Source organism: Hyperoodon ampullatus (genome assembly GCF_949752795.1).
Source record: "Hyperoodon ampullatus genome assembly, chromosome: 4".
Classification (NCBI taxonomy): domain Eukaryota; kingdom Metazoa; phylum Chordata; class Mammalia; order Artiodactyla; family Ziphiidae; genus Hyperoodon; species Hyperoodon ampullatus.
The window spans coordinates 111115116-111134010 of NC_136917.1; the positions used below are offsets into that span (position 1 = coordinate 111115116).

General features: G+C 32.2%; 1 protein-coding gene across 23 annotated transcripts in view; it reads left to right on the forward strand.

Moving 5' to 3' along the window:
- Positions 1-18895, forward strand: part of SSBP2 (single stranded DNA binding protein 2) — a gene marked incomplete at both ends in the record, with an annotated part of 301811 nt that overhangs the window by 218880 nt on the left and 64036 nt on the right. For 16 of the 23 annotated variants that reach the window (XM_079702669.1, XM_079702654.1, XM_079702670.1 and 13 more), the window contains one exon: positions 10619-10678. The exons of 6 other annotated variants lie outside the window; for them this stretch is intronic. In XM_079702669.1, coding sequence (XP_079558795.1) covers positions 10619-10678 — 60 coding nt within the window. Of the gene's footprint in view, positions 1-8270; positions 8346-10618; positions 10679-18895 lie in introns of all 23 variants that reach the window. One more of the 23 variants, XM_079702653.1, reaches the window with a different exon arrangement.

The following is an 18895-nucleotide window of genomic DNA, read 5'->3' on the forward strand; positions in this document are numbered from 1 at the left end:
GTAGGATGCTTATCAAGAAAGAGTAAAATAGAGTTACTTACTAAGAATGCCTGCAAATGCGACTACTACCTGTTTTCTGTCATTTTTATATTCTATAAATAATCTGACATTACAAATACCTTTGACATCAGTAATATTTTCTCCACTCAAATTTGTCTTAGTTTTATTCTGTACATTTATTCTGTATCTACTTAGGACACGTGGTTCAAAATGCATCTTAATTGGAGATGGAGAAATCACTTTGTGCAATTTGAATTCTCTCATCTTGCTTATTTTTATACTTTTTAGCATTAGTCAAATTAGTAAGCTGTAGTTTCAAAACAGACTTTTTGGGGCATTAATAATTTCTGTTAAAATCTGTTCAGTAGAAAAGATTATACAGTTCAGACTTGAGTTGAGTAACTTTAGACTTCATGTTTGCAGGTAAGTAACCAAGTGAATATGAAGTGTAACATTTCATTTTAAAGAAAGTAAAAATATATATAATCTGCCACTTGTATCAGAGACCAAGCCCATAGGCAGGTTTCTTTAACAAATGTTATCGCTGCTTGTGAATTTGAAAAGACTACTGCTTTATCAGTAGAAACTTACCTAGCATATCAAGATACCAGAAGGGTATCAGAACAAAGTAGCTTTTTTTTTTTTTAACCTAATGGTACTTTTAGGTAAATTAAAGTGCTTGTCTCCCACCCTCTCATCTAGAACAAGTTTATGTGGAAGCATGAATATAAAATAGGGAAAAGGTTGGGGAAGAGGGGAATGTTTTTGCATTCTTCAATGAAAAATTAAGAGTAGTTTAAAAAATTATTGTTTTTGCTTCTTTTTTTGTTGAGTCAGCCCAATACTCTTCCTCAATTATAAACCTCACATATTGATTTTCATACCCATAGTGTCTTTTTTTAATATACTAATAATGTGGGTTGATCTGTCCTTGTGACTTTAGTCAGTGATGGGAGGCAGCACAGAGCGAGATTCAACTTACGCAGGACTTCAGCTACTTGTCCCACAGACACCAAAAAAAATTAAAAGGGTCTGTGTGTATTTGTGAATATAAATTGATCTAAAACAAATTAAAGTTTTTTATAGAGTGTTATTCAAACTTCTATAGTTGGTTTGACCAGAAGGCAGCATAGTCCCCATTCACAATCCACAAGTCCATTGCCACAAGCCAGTATCTGATATATGGTAATGAAGGCTTGAGAAATAGTCTCATCTTTTTGAAAAGGCCCATAATAGAAATGAGCAATGTTAATGCTTAGACTAAATCCATATCAGAAGAATCAACCTGCTTATAACTCTGTGCTGAATTGGATTAGCCTTGCCAAAACAACATCTAGGAAACCTGATCTGTTCATACTTTACAGATATTTGATATGCGTTATTTTAATTAAGTGTGTTGATGATAGAATATCTAAGATGTATGGAAGATAAACTACATATTTATGCTTATCAGCAAAATTGCCAGCACAAGTATGTCATTTTGTGAGCTAAATTAGTTTAATACTAGTTGGAATTAAAATGTGTTAATCAAGAGTGTCTTATCCACTGGGGTGTCAGTAATGTCTGATGGAGATTTTCCTGAAAAACAGAAAAGAAACTGAACAAATTAAGATATATGAATTGTAAAGTAACTTTAACGAAATTCATTTGATGTATAATTTATGCTTCATTACTTTTCTACAGAAAACTTATGAAGCATCTCATGGAATTATAAAAATAAAAACATGTGAACAGTCTTACTATATGAACGATGGCAGAAATGAATGTACAAGTCACAACACTTTTTGTGAGGCTTTTTTCAAAATAATATTCTCAATATTATATATTATTGATAGCCATATGACTTCAACTCTTATCACAATTAAGAAAAAAAAGATTTACTTCTAAGTGAGATTTTGAATAGCAAAATAGAGAATAGAAATCTATATAGGAGAATTATGTAAAGAGAATTGGACTAACTAAAAAAATGGACCCAGAATGAATAAAAAGTAATGTTTAATTTTTAAGAGAATGTTTATGCTTGGGGTAAAATCTCATAGTGAACATATTTTTATTACCTTTACAAGACTATAAATAATTATAATCTTCCATATTTATCATTTAAAAAAATTATGTTAAAGAGAAGTTTTTCCCTTGAAAGATTCTATAATAATTTTTATGACACAGAATTGTATATTATTCCCTGTGTCTGCCTAAAACAGTATGTGAAAAATATCAGAAGATTATATCTGTCTAAAGTCATATCTGCACAGGATCAAGAAAGGTAGATATTTGATCTTTATGTAATTAATATAATTACTGAAGATAACCCATATTTTTCCTAGCTATGTATCACTTTGTATCTTGTGTTTTTGCCTAAATGTTGATGGAAGCAAATTACTTTTTAGCAAATAACCATTTTTTCTTACAGATTTTTAGACTAAAGATGGTTATGTGGTAAAGACAGTATGATGTTACTCAAATGCTGAGCCTCTTCTTAATGGAAAGAAAATATGTAAGCTAAAACATGTTTCTGAGACCTGAGGATTATAGCTCTTTGAATGTATTTAAATCTAAGAAGACCAGGGTCTCATGTGTACACCTGGCACTATATTAGACAAACAGTTGAAATGCCCTGCTATATTGAATTACTGGCAGTTCTCATGGCTGGCCTCTGCTTTAGAAAAAAATTGGGAAGTTATCATACTTTTTTTTTCTCCAAATCATACATAAATTAACCTGACATCCTTCTATACCCAAAAGTGGTTATTAAATACTGTTACTTTGTAAAACTGCCTAAGAATCACTATTTTCAACCCTGATGCCCCAGAAATAGAGAGACCTGAAAGCAGTAGGAGAGAGTACAAGACCTTCTTAGTCATCTAAATCATAAATTCTCTCTTATGTTGTTGATGTAGATATTGTAATTATAACTCAGCATCATCTTGGGATCTCCAATACTTTGTTCTTTACCTACTTTTATTAGGTCCTCTAGAACAGGGGTCCCCAACCCCGAGGGAACCGGGCTGCACAGCAGGAGGTGAGCCATGGGTGAGCGAGCGAAGCTTCATCTGTATTTACAGCCGCTCCCCATCACTCTCATTACCGCCTGAGCTCCGCCCCCTCTCAGGTCAGCAGTGGCATTAGATTCTCATAGGAGTGTGAACCCTACTGTGAACTGTACATGCGAGGGATCTAGGTTGCATGCTCCTTATGAGAATCTAATGCCTGATGATCTGAGGGGGAGCTGAGGCAGTGATGCTGGCACTGGGGAGCAGCTGCAAATACAGATTATCATTAGCAGAGGGGTTTGACTGCACAGAGACCATAATAAATCAGTTGCTTGCAGACTCATATCAAAACCTCATCAGTGAGTGGCAAGTGAAAACAAGCTCAGGGCTCCCACTGATTCTGCATTATGGTGAGTTGTATAATTATTTCATTATATATTACAATGTAATAATAATAGAAATAAAGTGCACAATAAATGTAATGCCCTTGAATCACCCCGAAACCATCCCTCTACCCCCCCAACTCCCCCCACCCCCCGGTCCATGAGAAAATTGTCTTCCATGAAACTGGTCCCTGGTGCCAAAAAAGTTGGAGACTGCTGCTCTAGAAGACATAATTTATCCTATATAAGCAAGCTGAATTTTCCCCTCTATACATAAAAGCATTTTCTCATTAGACAACCAGATACACTATGCCAGTACTGTGCCTTACCCTTTGCAATATCAATAGATACTACCTATTTTTAATAAGACACATAAGTTGGCCAGGTGAGATTTTATACAAGAGAACCAAACTTTATTACACCTTTTGCTGGTTTATAGATTCTTCCATCAATGTTGTTCACTCACTCAATCAATGACCCGGCTATGGAAACAGCCAAGTATTTATTGAATGCGACTCTGTACATTCTCTCTTAGAATGTGCTAACTGCTTCCTTCCCTTCCTCCTGAACCTCATTACAAGTTGTCACATTATAATGAACAGCTTGATCACAATGATAATACTCTTCTAATAATACCACATCCATGTACCACCATTCCTAACCCATCTTCTATTCCCTTCCAGTATTTGACTTAAAAACAAAAATAAATGAACTAAAGACAACATATATTATCAAAACTCTACCAAAAATATTCAAGAAGAGAGAGATAGAGCTTACTAAATTTATATTTCAGTTGTTAAATTTCTTTTCATCTGGTGAATCAAGAGCACATGCTAATTAGTGTTTTATGTGCAAATTAACTTGATTACCTGAAATACCACTGTCTTTTCAGCTTTTCATGGTTGAGTAGTAACAAAGGTAAAGAATTCTACATTAAGTGAATGGTTGCAAGGTTGCTGGGGGTGCCTAGGAGGAAATGCCAAGTCAGGCATTTTATTTATGGTCAGTTAGTCATAAGAATGAAGCATGTGTACCTGCCTTTATCCTATAAAGGTATTACTATAGTCGGATGTTATATAGCTCTAAGAAAACTAAAGTGGCAGTTAAGGAATTTGGTCTTTGGTTTTCTTTTACATAAAATAAGGAGGTTGACCTAGTTAACTCTAAAAACTTTTTGCTGTAAAATGTGTCAAAAAGGTATATTGGAATAAAATTCTATAAGTCAGATTTTATTATAATTGTACAATACAGAACTTGTAAAACTTCACTTGAGTAGTTTTGTGAAGTCATTTTTTAAAGTGTGTATTTATTTTTTAGACTGTTTTGTAAGTTCATGTTTTCTCAAACTTGGTAATTGTGTATTTCTATGTCATTTAAAAACTACTGTTTTTTCAAAAATAGAAGCAAATTTCACATGAATAGTTTTGTACTCGAAAAAGTTCAGTTACTTTAAATTGTAGAACATATCTCAGACTTCTAAATTTTCAGAATTGTCAACTGTCCTAAATGTTACATTTGTTCATTCTAAAGAACTTAGTATTATTCATCATTGATTTGTTCTAAATTGTGCTCATAAAATAAAATGTAGTATATAGAAAATGCTTAAGTATAAAATTGGCATTTTAAAGAAGATTTTACTTTTTAGTGATTTTAAATTTTCTTTATTATCAACCTGCTCTTAAAGACCAAGATATAAAGAGTTTCTAAAGCCATGTTGAAATATTTAAAATAAGATATAGGGTGATTTATACACTGCTGCCATCAATTTTAAGGATTCTTAGAAATATCAGTTTTATTTTATGGATTGATTACCATGACATTAAGGTACTTGCTCTGATCTGGTTTCATGTCCTTTCCTCTGAAGTGGGTTCCCTTCATATCAAGGCACACATTACGCTGCAGTATGCTGAATCCTCTATGAGAATAGTGTGACAAAGTGCTCAGGAAATGGAGGGAAAGAAACCTACAGAGATTCCTTAAAGAGGAAGTGACATTCCGGCCCCTGGAGGATTAGTAGACGTTTACTTGGCATAGAAAGGAGAATACTGAGTTATCTCAAAAAAAATTGTGGTATTGATAAATCATATTTATGCTTTCTGGAAACTATTAAAATGTTAGAAAATATTAGTAAAGTTAACATTTGAGCAATGTGTCATTTAAGAGGTACAGTTTGATCATATATATATGTGAAAAGACGTTAGGGCTTTAAATGGTTCTTATCACCTGTAATTTAGAATAGGTAAATTATTTATAAAATAATTCCATTGGTGGGGTCTGGGATCTTCGGAGAAGGAAAGATGAGAAAGAACTTGTTCCTTCTAAGTCTTAGAGAATTGAGATAAAGCACTAACAGTTTATGAAGATGAAATAAGAAGAGGGAGACTACTACTTTCCACTAGCAGAAATGGCAAAGAATAAAGGAAAATCTGTCTTTTAGGAAAGCAGAAGTTTAATATTTCATGAATAATTCTTGATATAATGGAAAATAATAATCCTTTAAGACCGAATGATGTTCATTCTGAAATAAATTATGATTCTAAATGAGTGTGATTTTTTCTCTAAAAGACTACTTGGAGGAAATGGGCTGGACATTTAGTTTATATTTCTATTAGAGTTTTTTTCCTTTCATTTAGTCATCAAATATTTATTGATTTTCTGGCTTTGTATATGTTTTTATTGCTTGCACTTTGGTTTATCCCATTCATTCTAAGTAGATAACTGAAACATGTAGAAATGAGAATTTATGCCCATAAATGTATTTCCATATGTCAGGGTACTAACTGTGCTACTCAGTTTATCTTGTGTATTATAAAGAACCTTTGTCCATGAGTTTTGCCTAATTTGGAAAACTTTTTTAAAAGCCTAGCCTTGATTTTTAGTCATTCATAGCACTACATATTCTGTCAAGTAGGGATGACTTCTGAGGGAAGGCACCAGATTGAAATATTATTTTCTTTGGGTTTTCGTTGATATTTGCCATTTGGTGAAGAGAACGTTTTATTTCTTCCAGATTAGTGGACTGTAGAAAATAGTTTTTCCAGAACATTGTTTCTCCTATTAATTACAAGACTGTGAACCTTGAAAAATCCTAAGCAGAGGGCAGTGATCATCTATCTGCTTTGTTCACTGATATGTCCCACCATCTAGAACAGTGCCTTTGTGGGTGTTTAATAAATATTTGTTGAATGAACAAATCTCTAGCATACCTTTTAATCAATAAGTGCAGCTTTTTTATTCTATTGGCCTTTCATCTGAACAAAGGGCATCATTGTTTGTTGGAGTATTTTTTTTCTTTACCTAAGTTTTTCTTTTTCTCTGGAAAAAGTTTTCTTTTTCCATATATCAGTTTTCTTTTCTCTGGAAAGCATGGGAATAAGCTTCTCTATCTCCTTGATAAAGATAGCTTGTGCCTTAGGAGCATAGACTGATATCACCCACACACACTTCAAATATTTATAGCTATTTACAGTATGCTAATCTTTATACTTAAGGGTAATGCTGGAAATAATTAACATGGAATCATGGGGGTTTTATTTTATTTTTTTTTAAGAATCAAGTATTATTCTTTATTATACCAACTGACCACTATGTGGATGCAGATTCAAAATTAGAAAATAATACAAATTAGTATAAACTGTATTTTAAAAGGCCTTTTATGAAATATTAAAAATTAAGAAGTAAAAATATTCCAAGTAACTGGAAATTGTATATCTTGATTTGAAGAGTTAAACTACCTATTCTACTAGCATTAATGTTTTGTTTTTGTTTTTGTTTTTGTTTTTTTATTTTTTTTCACACACACACACTGCATTTTATTTTTACAAGAGATAAATAAACTGACACCAAGCATTGTAAATGGATGACCAGAATAAAACCAACAATGATTGCAATTACCAAACACGAAACACACTCATACCATGTCATAATATTGACATTCAGTATCATGGGGGTTTTAAATTATTATTTCCCAAGAGACTTCTGAGATCATCTTGTCCAACTCTCTCATTTTAAGGTTGGGAAAACTAAAGCCCTGAAAGGTTTTTAATTTAGGGTCCCTCTGCTAATTATTGGTGGTGCAAAAACTAGAATCCAGGCCTTTGACTCCCAGTCAAATGTTTTTTCCACATGCATTATAAATACTTTTTAGCCCATTTTTCAAGGGGAAGGCTTTTTCCATTTAAAATATTGATTCATCATTCTGACACCCTCAAGCACATATTTTGATGCCCAAACTATTAAAAAAATTTTCCCCAAATATTAAGAGTAAGCATACTTTCATAGCTAAGGGCTCTTTTGAGGAACCTGTTCTTCCCAGGTTATCAATGCAGAGTGTACTGAAGGTCTGTTGATAGATGTACTTTATAATATCAGTAGGTATACTTTATAATATCAGTAAGTAATCTCTTAGATGAGCATTTTACCATAAAAGAATTTAAACTTGTTCTAATACCTTAAATTATATTTGAAAGCAAATTGACTTCTGAATAGTGAAATACAGAATATTAGTAGAATATTCTCATTTGCTAACATGAAAACTCTTTTGGGTTCTGTTGCTGTGTCTGTACCTCAGCAAGTAGGCAGTTGAGCACCTAGGTGGTTAACTAGATATCTTAAGAATCAATCTGAATATTAAGAGCTTATAACAGCACTAATTTGATATTAAAATTCTTTAACCATAATAATGTTTATATTTTAGGGAAAAGTAGTAGTTTTTTATCTAAACTAACTATATTTTTGTTATTTTTTGCTTTAATTGTATAGCTATAGATTGATAAATAGAAGTGGTTTTCTTTCTCTTTGTTTTGGCTAAAAAAAAAATTTGAACTTCTGGAGGAGGGCATACAAGAGGAAATAAATTTAAAAGAGACTCTTTCTCTCTCTCAATCTTATTCCATAGGGGACTACAGGTTCGCAACTACCACATGCACTGCCTCTCCCACTTAGTAGTCCCTTGATGGGGCCTCATGGTCAGATAGGAGAATTCAACAGTCCTGTTAAAATACATTTATTCACAATGCCATTGATTAGAGAAAATTTTTCTCTTTTCAAATAGTCCATTTATATTAACACTACAACATTATTTTACATTCAGAGAAACATACAAATCTCAAATGCCCTGTTTCAAATAAGGTACATTTCAAGGTTATCAGTATTTAGTAGTGTTTTAACAATTTCTACCTTGTATTCATTCCACTTTGAAGTGATTTTATTATAGACAGGAATTAACAGCAACCTATTTTTATTTCTCCATGTCTCAAACACTAAATTGATATTGTACTTGGGCTTAGTGACTATGTCATAAAACATCACTTTGTGAAAGGAAGGCAACCATTCCAAAATCAATGACATGATATTTAATTATTAACTTATTTAAGTGAGTCCAGAATTTATAAGACAGTTTCATAAACGAAATTAGGTGGTTAGAAAAGTAGCAGAGGGAGTGTGAATTTTGGGATGAGCTTCCCAGTTGACAGTATAGTTAACTAATTAATCCAATTTAGAGTAGAGCTTCAGAAATGATGAGAGTAAACTTTAATCAAATGTGTGAAAACTAAACATTTTTTAAATGTTTAAACTGGAAAATCCACTTAAGTTTTATCAGCCGAAGGTGACACTATTACCTGAATAATCTACTGTTTCTGTCCATTTAAAATGATCTCCTAGGAGTATGTTAACATATAAGAACTCAGCAAGTAAAAACTCAAATTGCTTAATTCTAAAGTTCTTCTTGTTCGTTTGTCAGACCCTCCAAAAGATATTATAGAAAAGTCTATACCACATAAATTTGCTAGAATTTTGTTTTTCAGCTGCTGCTTTTAAAATAGCCCTAGAACTGCAGGCCTAATTTCTAAAAATATTTTTAGAAAATTCATTATAAATGTGGTATTTAATTATGTAAAGTACTATAGATTTGGCTTGCCCAAGCCTTTGGTAAATTGATTCTTAATTTATATTAATTCATTCTTAATATTTTACTTAATATTCAACCCTTTAGAGTTGATAATTTGCTTATATTACATGTAATTATGTATTATAATTAAACAAAATTATATTTTTCTATAAAAATGGAATTTTGAATAATTTTAGAAATAAACTTAAAAATAAATTGTACCCAAATCTGAGTGATCAAAAATATTCTCCTTCCACTCATCATTGGACAATCACTAAAATGATACTTTTAGCATATTTTTCAGACAGTTTCAGGACTGACAGAATCAGCACATCTTAGCAGCCTCTGATTCATCTAACAAGATAAATTGACTTTAGTTTTAATATAAGGCCATTTTTTTCTTCTGGACTTCTGGAGGAGGGCATACGGGAGGAAATAAATTAAAAACATAACATATACACACTACTATATATAAAATAGATAAACAACCAGGACTTGCTGTATAGCACAGGGAACTATATTCAATATCTTATAATAACTTATAATGGAAAATAATATGAAAAAGAATATATATGTGTCTATATTTATATGTATATATATGTTTGTGTGTGTATATGTATATATATAATGGAATCACTTTGCTGTACACCTGAAACTAATGCAACATTGTTAATTAACTATACTTCAATAAAAAATGGTTATTAAAAAAAGTACACACCTCATAGTCTGCTAGGCTCAAAATATGCAAAGAAATTTCAATTTTAAAATTTATAGTCGATTTTGAATTATAACAAACCCTTAATGAAAGAAAGCCAAAGCTCTCCTAACCACAAATGTCCCTTGGAAAAGAAATTTCTTTACCATTTTAAATGGAACTACAAAAGAAAAGATGAAGAAATTTGGCAACTTTAAAATTATTAGAGGAAAATTATAACCAAATTGGGTAATTCAGTCAAAATTATTAGAGGAAAATGATAACCAAATTGGGTAATTCAGAATCCAGTTTGTATAATAATGTAGCCAGTGATCCTCTTCCTGAAGTCTTTACTAAGATTCAGTTGCCTAAATTTCTTAGTCTTACTTTTTGCCAATTAGATAGCATTAAAAAAATTTTTGCTACAGTTACTTTAGTCATCTTCGATTTTTTAATGATTTCTTTGGAATTTTTCCAGATATTCTACAAAATAAAAAATAGGATGGTAATTTTTCTTGAAAGCTTTTATTCTACTGAAATCAGCCACATAAGTAAATTTGATTTATGTTTTGTATAATTCGAAAATTCTTAAAAGCAGTTTATTGTCAGATCTGTATTTTACATTGTTTTTTTGTTTTATTTGTTTGTTTTACTTCAATAGCCTTTTATGTCACCTCGGTACCCTGGAGGTCCAAGGCCCCCACTGAGGATACCTAACCAGGTAAGATTTGTGTGTGCTATTTAAGTTTGGTGGCTTTTTACTGTGTTTTTTTTTTTAAGAGTCAATAAAGATCTTGAAAATGTCACATATATTTCTCTCCTATAAAAATATTAAATTATTCTTCATCCCATTTTACGCTACTTCTAGTGATGTATAACCTACATTAAGGGTTGGCAAACTATAGCCCATAGTTCGGCTGACTTTTTGTAAATAAAATTTTATTGGAACACTGCCACATTCATTCGTTTATGTATTGTGTATCGCTTCTTTTACACTGCAGTAGCAGATCTGAGTGATCATGATGGAGACCATAGGTGGCCTGCAACCCTAAAATATTTACTGTCTAGATCTTAACAGAAAAAAGTTTGCTGACCCTTGGAGTCTACCATATACTTTGAAGCTACCTTTCAAAATATATATAATTTTGGTAAATGCAGATTATACTGTGAAGGATAATAAAATTTTCTATGAACATACTTAAGCTTATTTTTATATTATATAGTTACAAGAACATGGCTGTAACATACTAATTTTGCCCAATTATAGTGGCATATCAAGTATATAATTAGCTGCTTCTAGAAGGGTTAGATCTATTAATAATAGTTAACAACAGATCATCCAACTATCTTTATCTACAAGAGCTCTGCGATTTCATAGACTTTCATCCTCAGATAGTTTATCAATAACAAATATTTATTGACTAAAGAGAATAAAGCACAATTTTTACTTGCAGGTAGCTTATAGTTTAGGTTTAGAATAGAGACAACGTGCATGTGTGTGTGTGTATATATATATATATATATATACATATGTAACACAAGAAGAAATTAAATGCTTAACCATATGGAATATTAATGTCAAGATGATTGTTTTGTCACTTTCTTTGTTTTTGTATACATCATTTTCCCAGATTTAAAGTAAACCCTGGTTTATTATTTTTATCACAATAAAATCTTTTTCATTTTTTAAAAATTTCCACTTCCTTCCTAACCAAAAGATGGAACAAGAAAGCTGTGCTTACTTTGATAGCACATTTGATAGAAATGGAGTTTTCCTTCTCCTCTCCTAACTCTTACTGAAATTATGCAGTGTCCTTGAAGTGTCCCAATTGCTGTGTTCTCTGCTTCTAATGCACAGCAAAGAGTGCCAGCACCCACATTCACCCCCAGGGGAGAACTCTAAGCAGGCAGCAGTGCTGGGTCATCTCATGGTTACAGGGCTAGAAGTCCTCACATTAGCAGCTGGAGTTTTCTCCTTCAGATTGAAAATGCATTCGGTACATAGGGCCAGGGAAACATGGCATGAAATAGGAAAAAGAAGTGCATGGATGTCAAGGGTTTCAACATATGGGAGTTTTACTTTCTCTGTGGGTGAACCTATATGTATTGACAGTCAGATCTACTTATAGGTGCCTGAGTCTTTTAAATTTCCTTTTCTAAGGACAGAAAGTTGTATCTTTCATTGCAGTCTTCATGGTGTTTCAGACATTCCATTCATAGCTTTATGTATTTTGTAGATATAAGAGGTTTGTGAAAATCTCCATTAGGGAAATGTGAATTTCTTGTACAAGCATGTATGAATTTTTCTGATTCCATTTATTGCATATGAATAATGAAAATCTCATAGAGTTATTGGAATTGCATCCATTTGACATTGCTGAAATGCCTGCTATGTATAAGATACTAAATTCCATACCTAAAGAAACTGACAAAATGAAAGACACTTTTAGGAAGAATGGGTTAGTGGCAGAAATGTGGAATTGTAAATCTAGATTGTTTGAAATTTTTTTTAAGAACAACAACCTTTGGATTTTTAAAAGAGGCAATTAAAAAGTTAAAGGTAATAAAGAGTTATAATACAGGTTCTTTTTCCTCAAGACTTTTAAACAGTCTTTACCTAAGTATATTTTAAAACAATTGTACTCTTCTATGAGTGGCCCTTTTTTGCCCCCCTCCCCATATATAGTTAAGCTTCATTAATCCAAACATCTATCTTTCAAATTTATAATAATTTACATTTATACTAATTTTTAAAGAATTTTGAGCAAACTGTTAAACATTTCCTAAAACAATGTTTACACTATTAACTATTTAGTAGCATGACCTTTTCAAACAATAAAACATTTCTTCAATTTCATTATGTAGTCATTAAAGTATAATTGGCAAAGCTATTTTTGTGATTAATTGGAATGATGTATATAAAAACAAATGTTAAATTTTTTATTTAGTCTATTTAAAATGATCATAAACTAATAAAATTTTCTTTATTGGTATATTGTATCTAAGAAAATAAAAAGTACGCTATTAACTTCTTCAGTGGTGTTGACTAGTCATTTTGAATATGTAAAAGACAATCCTTTAATAAACAGCTTCTCCAGAATTTATAATTACTAATGATTAGACTATAATTTTTAAGTACTTCTGAGATGGTTTTCATGAGTCTGAACTAAATCCACAATGGCTTACTTATACTGTTTATATATTTATGGACTGGGTATTTGGAACATGGTATCAAATCACTATGCCCAAAAAATGCAAGAAAGGGTAATAGTATCTATAATTATGAAAGCAAAGTAAAATTACAAAAATCTGCAATGTTGCAAAGAATAAATATCTATGAGAGAACACATGAAACATAGAAATTACACCGGAATTGGTTCAACTGTCAGAATAGGTTGGTGGTGTTGAAGTAGCTCCATAAACTGGAGGTCTTTATCCTTCTCATTGATAAAATGTTTAATCTGAAAAATTCACAGTGTTCATTCAACACTATGCTAAGAAAACCAAGACAGCCAGAAATATAGAGACTGTTAATGAGTGACACCAAGAATAAACTATTGATTTATTGACCCTATAGAATTGGAATTTCTCACCATTCCTGAAACTCTATAAACAGGTGTGTGAATTGAGGTAACATAGTGAATGCTGTTGACCATTTTATATTCTAAAGCTGATTTTGACATTCTAAAAGCACACTGCATCTGACCATTCTACTGAAAGTCTCGAAGATATTTGTCCAATAATAGATGAATGAGTGGTTAAATAAATTATAGTATATCCAAATGGTGAAATAGTATGCAGTTATTAAAAGGTATGTTATAGGATTAAATTTATTGATATGACAGAATGTTTATGATCTATTACCAAATGTAAAAAAGTCACAAACCTGTGTGGTATGTCACCTTTACCATATATCACTGTACAAACTCAGTTCCTCCACTCCACACCCCCCAACGTGCGCGCGCGCACACACACACACACACACACACACACACACACACACACCAGAAAGACTGTAAGGGACTTATCCTTTATTTCTGGGTGATAGGATTATGGGTGATTTCTTTTTTTAATTTCTGTATTTTTAAAGTTTGCATAGAACAGGAATTTTATTTGTGACCGGATAAAGACATTATTAGTTAATTATATATGTAAATGAAAGTACAGATATTTTATTCTTCTGGTTATTCAGTATATGAGATTATTCTTTGTTAATACTGAATGTATAGTTCTTACTATACATGATAAAATGAAAAACAATGGATGTTAAGGATAGGCAAATCTTGAGAAGACTATTCTTCACTTTTCAGATAGGGAAAAATCAGCAAGCATTTGAGCAGAAAAAAAAAAAACATGTTGTTGGGACATTTACTCATATACTGAAAGTAAATGTACTGTATCCCCCCATATAACCAAGGTACCTATATTTTAAACATACTACACTTACTCTTCCTTACATGTTCTGTTTTTCAGAATGAATGCTATTTAGCATGTCCTTTCCCAGTAATTTTGTCTTTGTAAAATATTTCATATGTAGAATTTGAGTTTTAGTTAATGATATCAATATGAAAACATAAGAGAAGGACTTCAGCTGCATAAAGAGAATTAAGTTCTACACTGAGTAAATGATAGGAGTCTTATAGCTGAAATTGTAAAGAAGACTGTAGTAAATCTCTATTGTGTTAATTACACTGTTAAAGTATTTAAATTATTATTTAAAATCCAGTGAAACACAATGAAAAATATATTATTTTCTTTTGACTTTGAGTTATGACCATGTCCTGGGATATATATCTTTTCCAATTATTTTCTACCTTTGTAGGACAAAGGAAATTAACAAATTCAAAATCTCTGGCAAAGAAGAAATTCATTCTCCTTCCCAAATCAAGAAAAATTTACATAGTGAATACTGTGCTGTCTTACTCAATTTAAGTTAGCAGTATATCGGGCTTTTTGGTACAATGTTTACTTCTTTTGCCAAACTGCATCTCATTATTTTACAGCCGTTTTGTCACAGATATTCCCTTTTTGGACATAAGCCAATACCAAAAAAATGCGTTGCCATATATATGATTGAAAACTTCATAGGGCTGTACAAAAATCACTCTCAGAAATAGTCATTCAACAAAAATTAGTTGAGGTTTACTATGCGCGAGGCACCATTCTCCATGGGGGATACATCAGAAAACAAACTAATGAGAATCCCTCTCTCATGGAACTGGCGTTCTAAAGCAGCAGTGCCCAACAACTTTCTGGGAAGAGAGAAATGTTCCATATCTGTACTGTCATATGCTGTAGCTCTAGTACTTTGAGGACCTTTGAGCACTTGAAATGTGCCTAGTGTGACTGTGGAACTGAATTTTTAACTTTATTAATTTTAATTTAAATAACCACATGTGGCAAAGGGCTACTATATTGGACAGTGCAGTTACAGTGGTTGAGATACAGAAAAAAGAAAAATAAATAAGTAAATATATGTCAAATGGTGAGTTGTAATTTGGAGACAAATATGTTTCCACACTGAAAGACACATTTCTGAATTTTAATATCTTTTCTACTGATATTGCCTTTTTACAGGAAAAAAAAAATGACAGTGGTATTGCTGGCAGGACCTCAATGTGTCAAGCATCTTATATCCAAATGCCAGCAAAGCCCAGCAAAGTATGACTTTGAGCAAGTCACTTAACCTTTCTGGGACTTGCTTTTCTTACAGGTAAAATGAGAGTGGACTCCTGTATTTCTAAAATCCCTTCTAGTTCCAAAATTTCTTAATTATTTGATTCTACTTCATTTCATGTAATTGAGGGGGCCCATTAAAAATTTTTGGTAGGTCAAAATTGTTAACTGAATTATATCATAAAGGCATAGATAAATTCACTATTTTTTAATCATCATTGAGTGTTTAGTCTCTGTGAGTAGATTATATACATATAATGGTATTCAAGGAAATATATACCAGAATCTTAAGATCCTAGAGGGGCTCACCATTGGAATCATATGATGAATCTTCTGTAAACTAAATGATGTTTTGTGCAGCAAGAAATTCCTTCACTGAATTACTAATTAGTTTTAAAAACTTAATGTAAAAATATGAGATTAGATCACTCCCTAACATCATACACAAAAATAAGCTCAAAATGGATTAAAGACCTAAATGTAAGGCCAGAAACTATCAAACTCTTAGAGGAAAACATAGGCAGAACACTCTATGACATAAATCACAGCAAGATCCTTTTGGACCCACCTCCTAGAGAAATGGAAATAAAAACAAAAATAAACAAATGGGACCTAATGAAACTTCAAAGCTTTTGTACAGCAAAGGAAACCATAAACAAGACCGAAAGACAACTCTCAGAATGGGAGAAAATATTTGCAAATGAAGCAACTGACAAAGGATTAATCTCCAAAATTTATAAGCAGCTTATGCAGCTAAATAACAAAAAAACAAACAACCCAATCCAAAAATGGGCAGAAGACCTAAATAGACATTTCTCCAAAGAAGATATACAGACTGCCAACAAACACATGAAAGAATGCTCAACATCATTAATCATTAGAGAAATGCAAATCAAAACTACAATGAGATATCATCTCACACCAGTCAGAATGGCCAACATCAAAAAATCTAGAAACAATAAATGCTAGAGAGGGTGTGGAGAAAAGGGAACACTCTTGCACTGCTGGTGGGAATGTGAATTGGTACAGCCACTATGGAGAACAGTATGGAGGTTCCTTAAAAAACTACAAATAGAACTACCATATGACCCAGCAATCCCACTACTGGGCATATACCCTAAGAAAACCATAATTCAAAAAGAGTCATGTACCAAAATGTTCATTGCAGCTCTATTTACAATAGCCCGGAGATGGAAACAACCTAAGTGTCCATCATCCGATGAATGGATAAAGAAGATGTGGCACATATATACAATGGAATATTACTCAGCCATAAAAAGAAACAAAACTGAGCTATTTGTAATGAAGTGGATGGACCTAGAGTCTGTCATACAGAGTGAAGTAAGTCAGAAGGAGAAAGACAAATACTGTATGCTAACACATATATATGGAATTTAAGAAAAAAAATGTCATGAAGAACCTAGGGGTAAAACAGGAATAAAGACACAGACATACTACAGAATGGACTTGAGGATATGGGGAGGGGGAAGAGTAAGCTGTGACAAAGTGAGAGAGAGGCATGGACATATATACACTACCAAACATAAGGTAGATAGCTAGTGGGAAGCAGCCGCATAGCACAGGTAGATCAGCTCGGTGCTTTGTGACCGACTGGAGGGGTGGGATAGGGAGGGTGGGAGGGAGGGAGATGCAAGAGGGAAGGGATATGGAAACATATGTATATGTATAACTGATTCACTTTGTTATAAAGCAGAAACTAATACACCATTGTGAAGCAATTATACTCCAATAAACTTGTAAATAAAAAATAAAATAAAATACTTAGTAACATTTTGTGTTATTTCATTTATTTTAAATTCTAGGATTTAAGGCTTATCTTTTAGAACTTTTGGAATATGTTGATCTGATATGAAGTCCTGGCTCTACTACTTACTGATAGTATAACCATGGACAAATTAACAAACTTACTTCTGTATTAAAACTCAGTTTCTCATCATCAGAAAGGATTTATAATAACAACCTCGTGGGATTGTTGTAAGCATTGAGGGAAATAAATATAAAATGCTTAGCACAATTCCTGGCACAGATGTACTGGCTCACAAGTATATATTTTTGTTGATATTATGTTTGTTATTATTAAGCATTCTCATCATTAGTGTCAATTTCCCTGTCAGAATGAAGATCTTTTATAGAACAAAAAATGTGTGCCAAAATTTGTGACTAGTTAAGTCTCAATGGAATACATTTAACATGTTGACAAATATGAGAATATATATTGACCCACAAGATGTATAAATCTCTTTATGTTTATGTTTCTTGATATTAAAGGTTTAAAGAATCTAGTGATCATGCTCTTTTGATGCACAAAACCATCATCTGGTCATCCCGGGACTGATCAAAATGTTTTAAAAGTTAGAGATTTGACTTACCAAAAGACAAACACTGGTGACTAAAGAGTTAAATTTGGGTAAAGACACTCATTTTGACATTGATCAAGATTTCTATAGAATTATGCTATATTTTTAAGTGATAATAGCAGAAAGACTTCTCAATTGTTTTGATTTCCAAGATCAACAAGAAAAAGTAAAATGTTGAAGAAAATGGTTTCCAGTCATAAAACATGGTGTCACCAATGAGATTTAGAAATTCACAATAAGAGTATAAAACTTAAACCACTTAGAGACTTTTAAAAAAAAGGAAAAAACTTCAAACTCACAATTGAAGATAATGTTTAGTCATACATTTTCACTCCTCCTCCTAATTCACTTTATAACTTTTGACACTGCTGCCCATTTCTTTCTTCTGGAAATTCCCCCTCATGCATTCTGAAATCTTGGTCCGGGTCCCCTGGCTAATTTCATACCTGTTCAGTTTGTTTCCTTTCCTACCTCTTTTTGGTATTTTAAGAAAATTGTATCTTTGATTCCTTGACCGTTTTTCATCTCACTTCTTGAAATCTAGTCCATTCTTAAGCCTTTATCACTGATGATTCCTAAAATTGTCCAATGAAAACTCTTTGTTTTATTCCTTCAATAAATATTTGTTACTCTGAGCCAAAAAGGCACAGATAGGTTTCACTCTCTGAACTTACAGTCTTCTGGGGATACAGAGAAGAAAACAAGCCATGATCATATATAAGTTCTATAAAAGTGAGGTATAAGAATCTAGCACCAACATTCAAATTATATGGGTCCCAGAAGAAGAAGAGAAAAAGAAAGGGACTGAGAAAATATTTGAAGAGATTATAGTTGAAAACTTCCCTAATATGGGTAAGGAAATAGTTAATCAAGTCCAGGAAGCA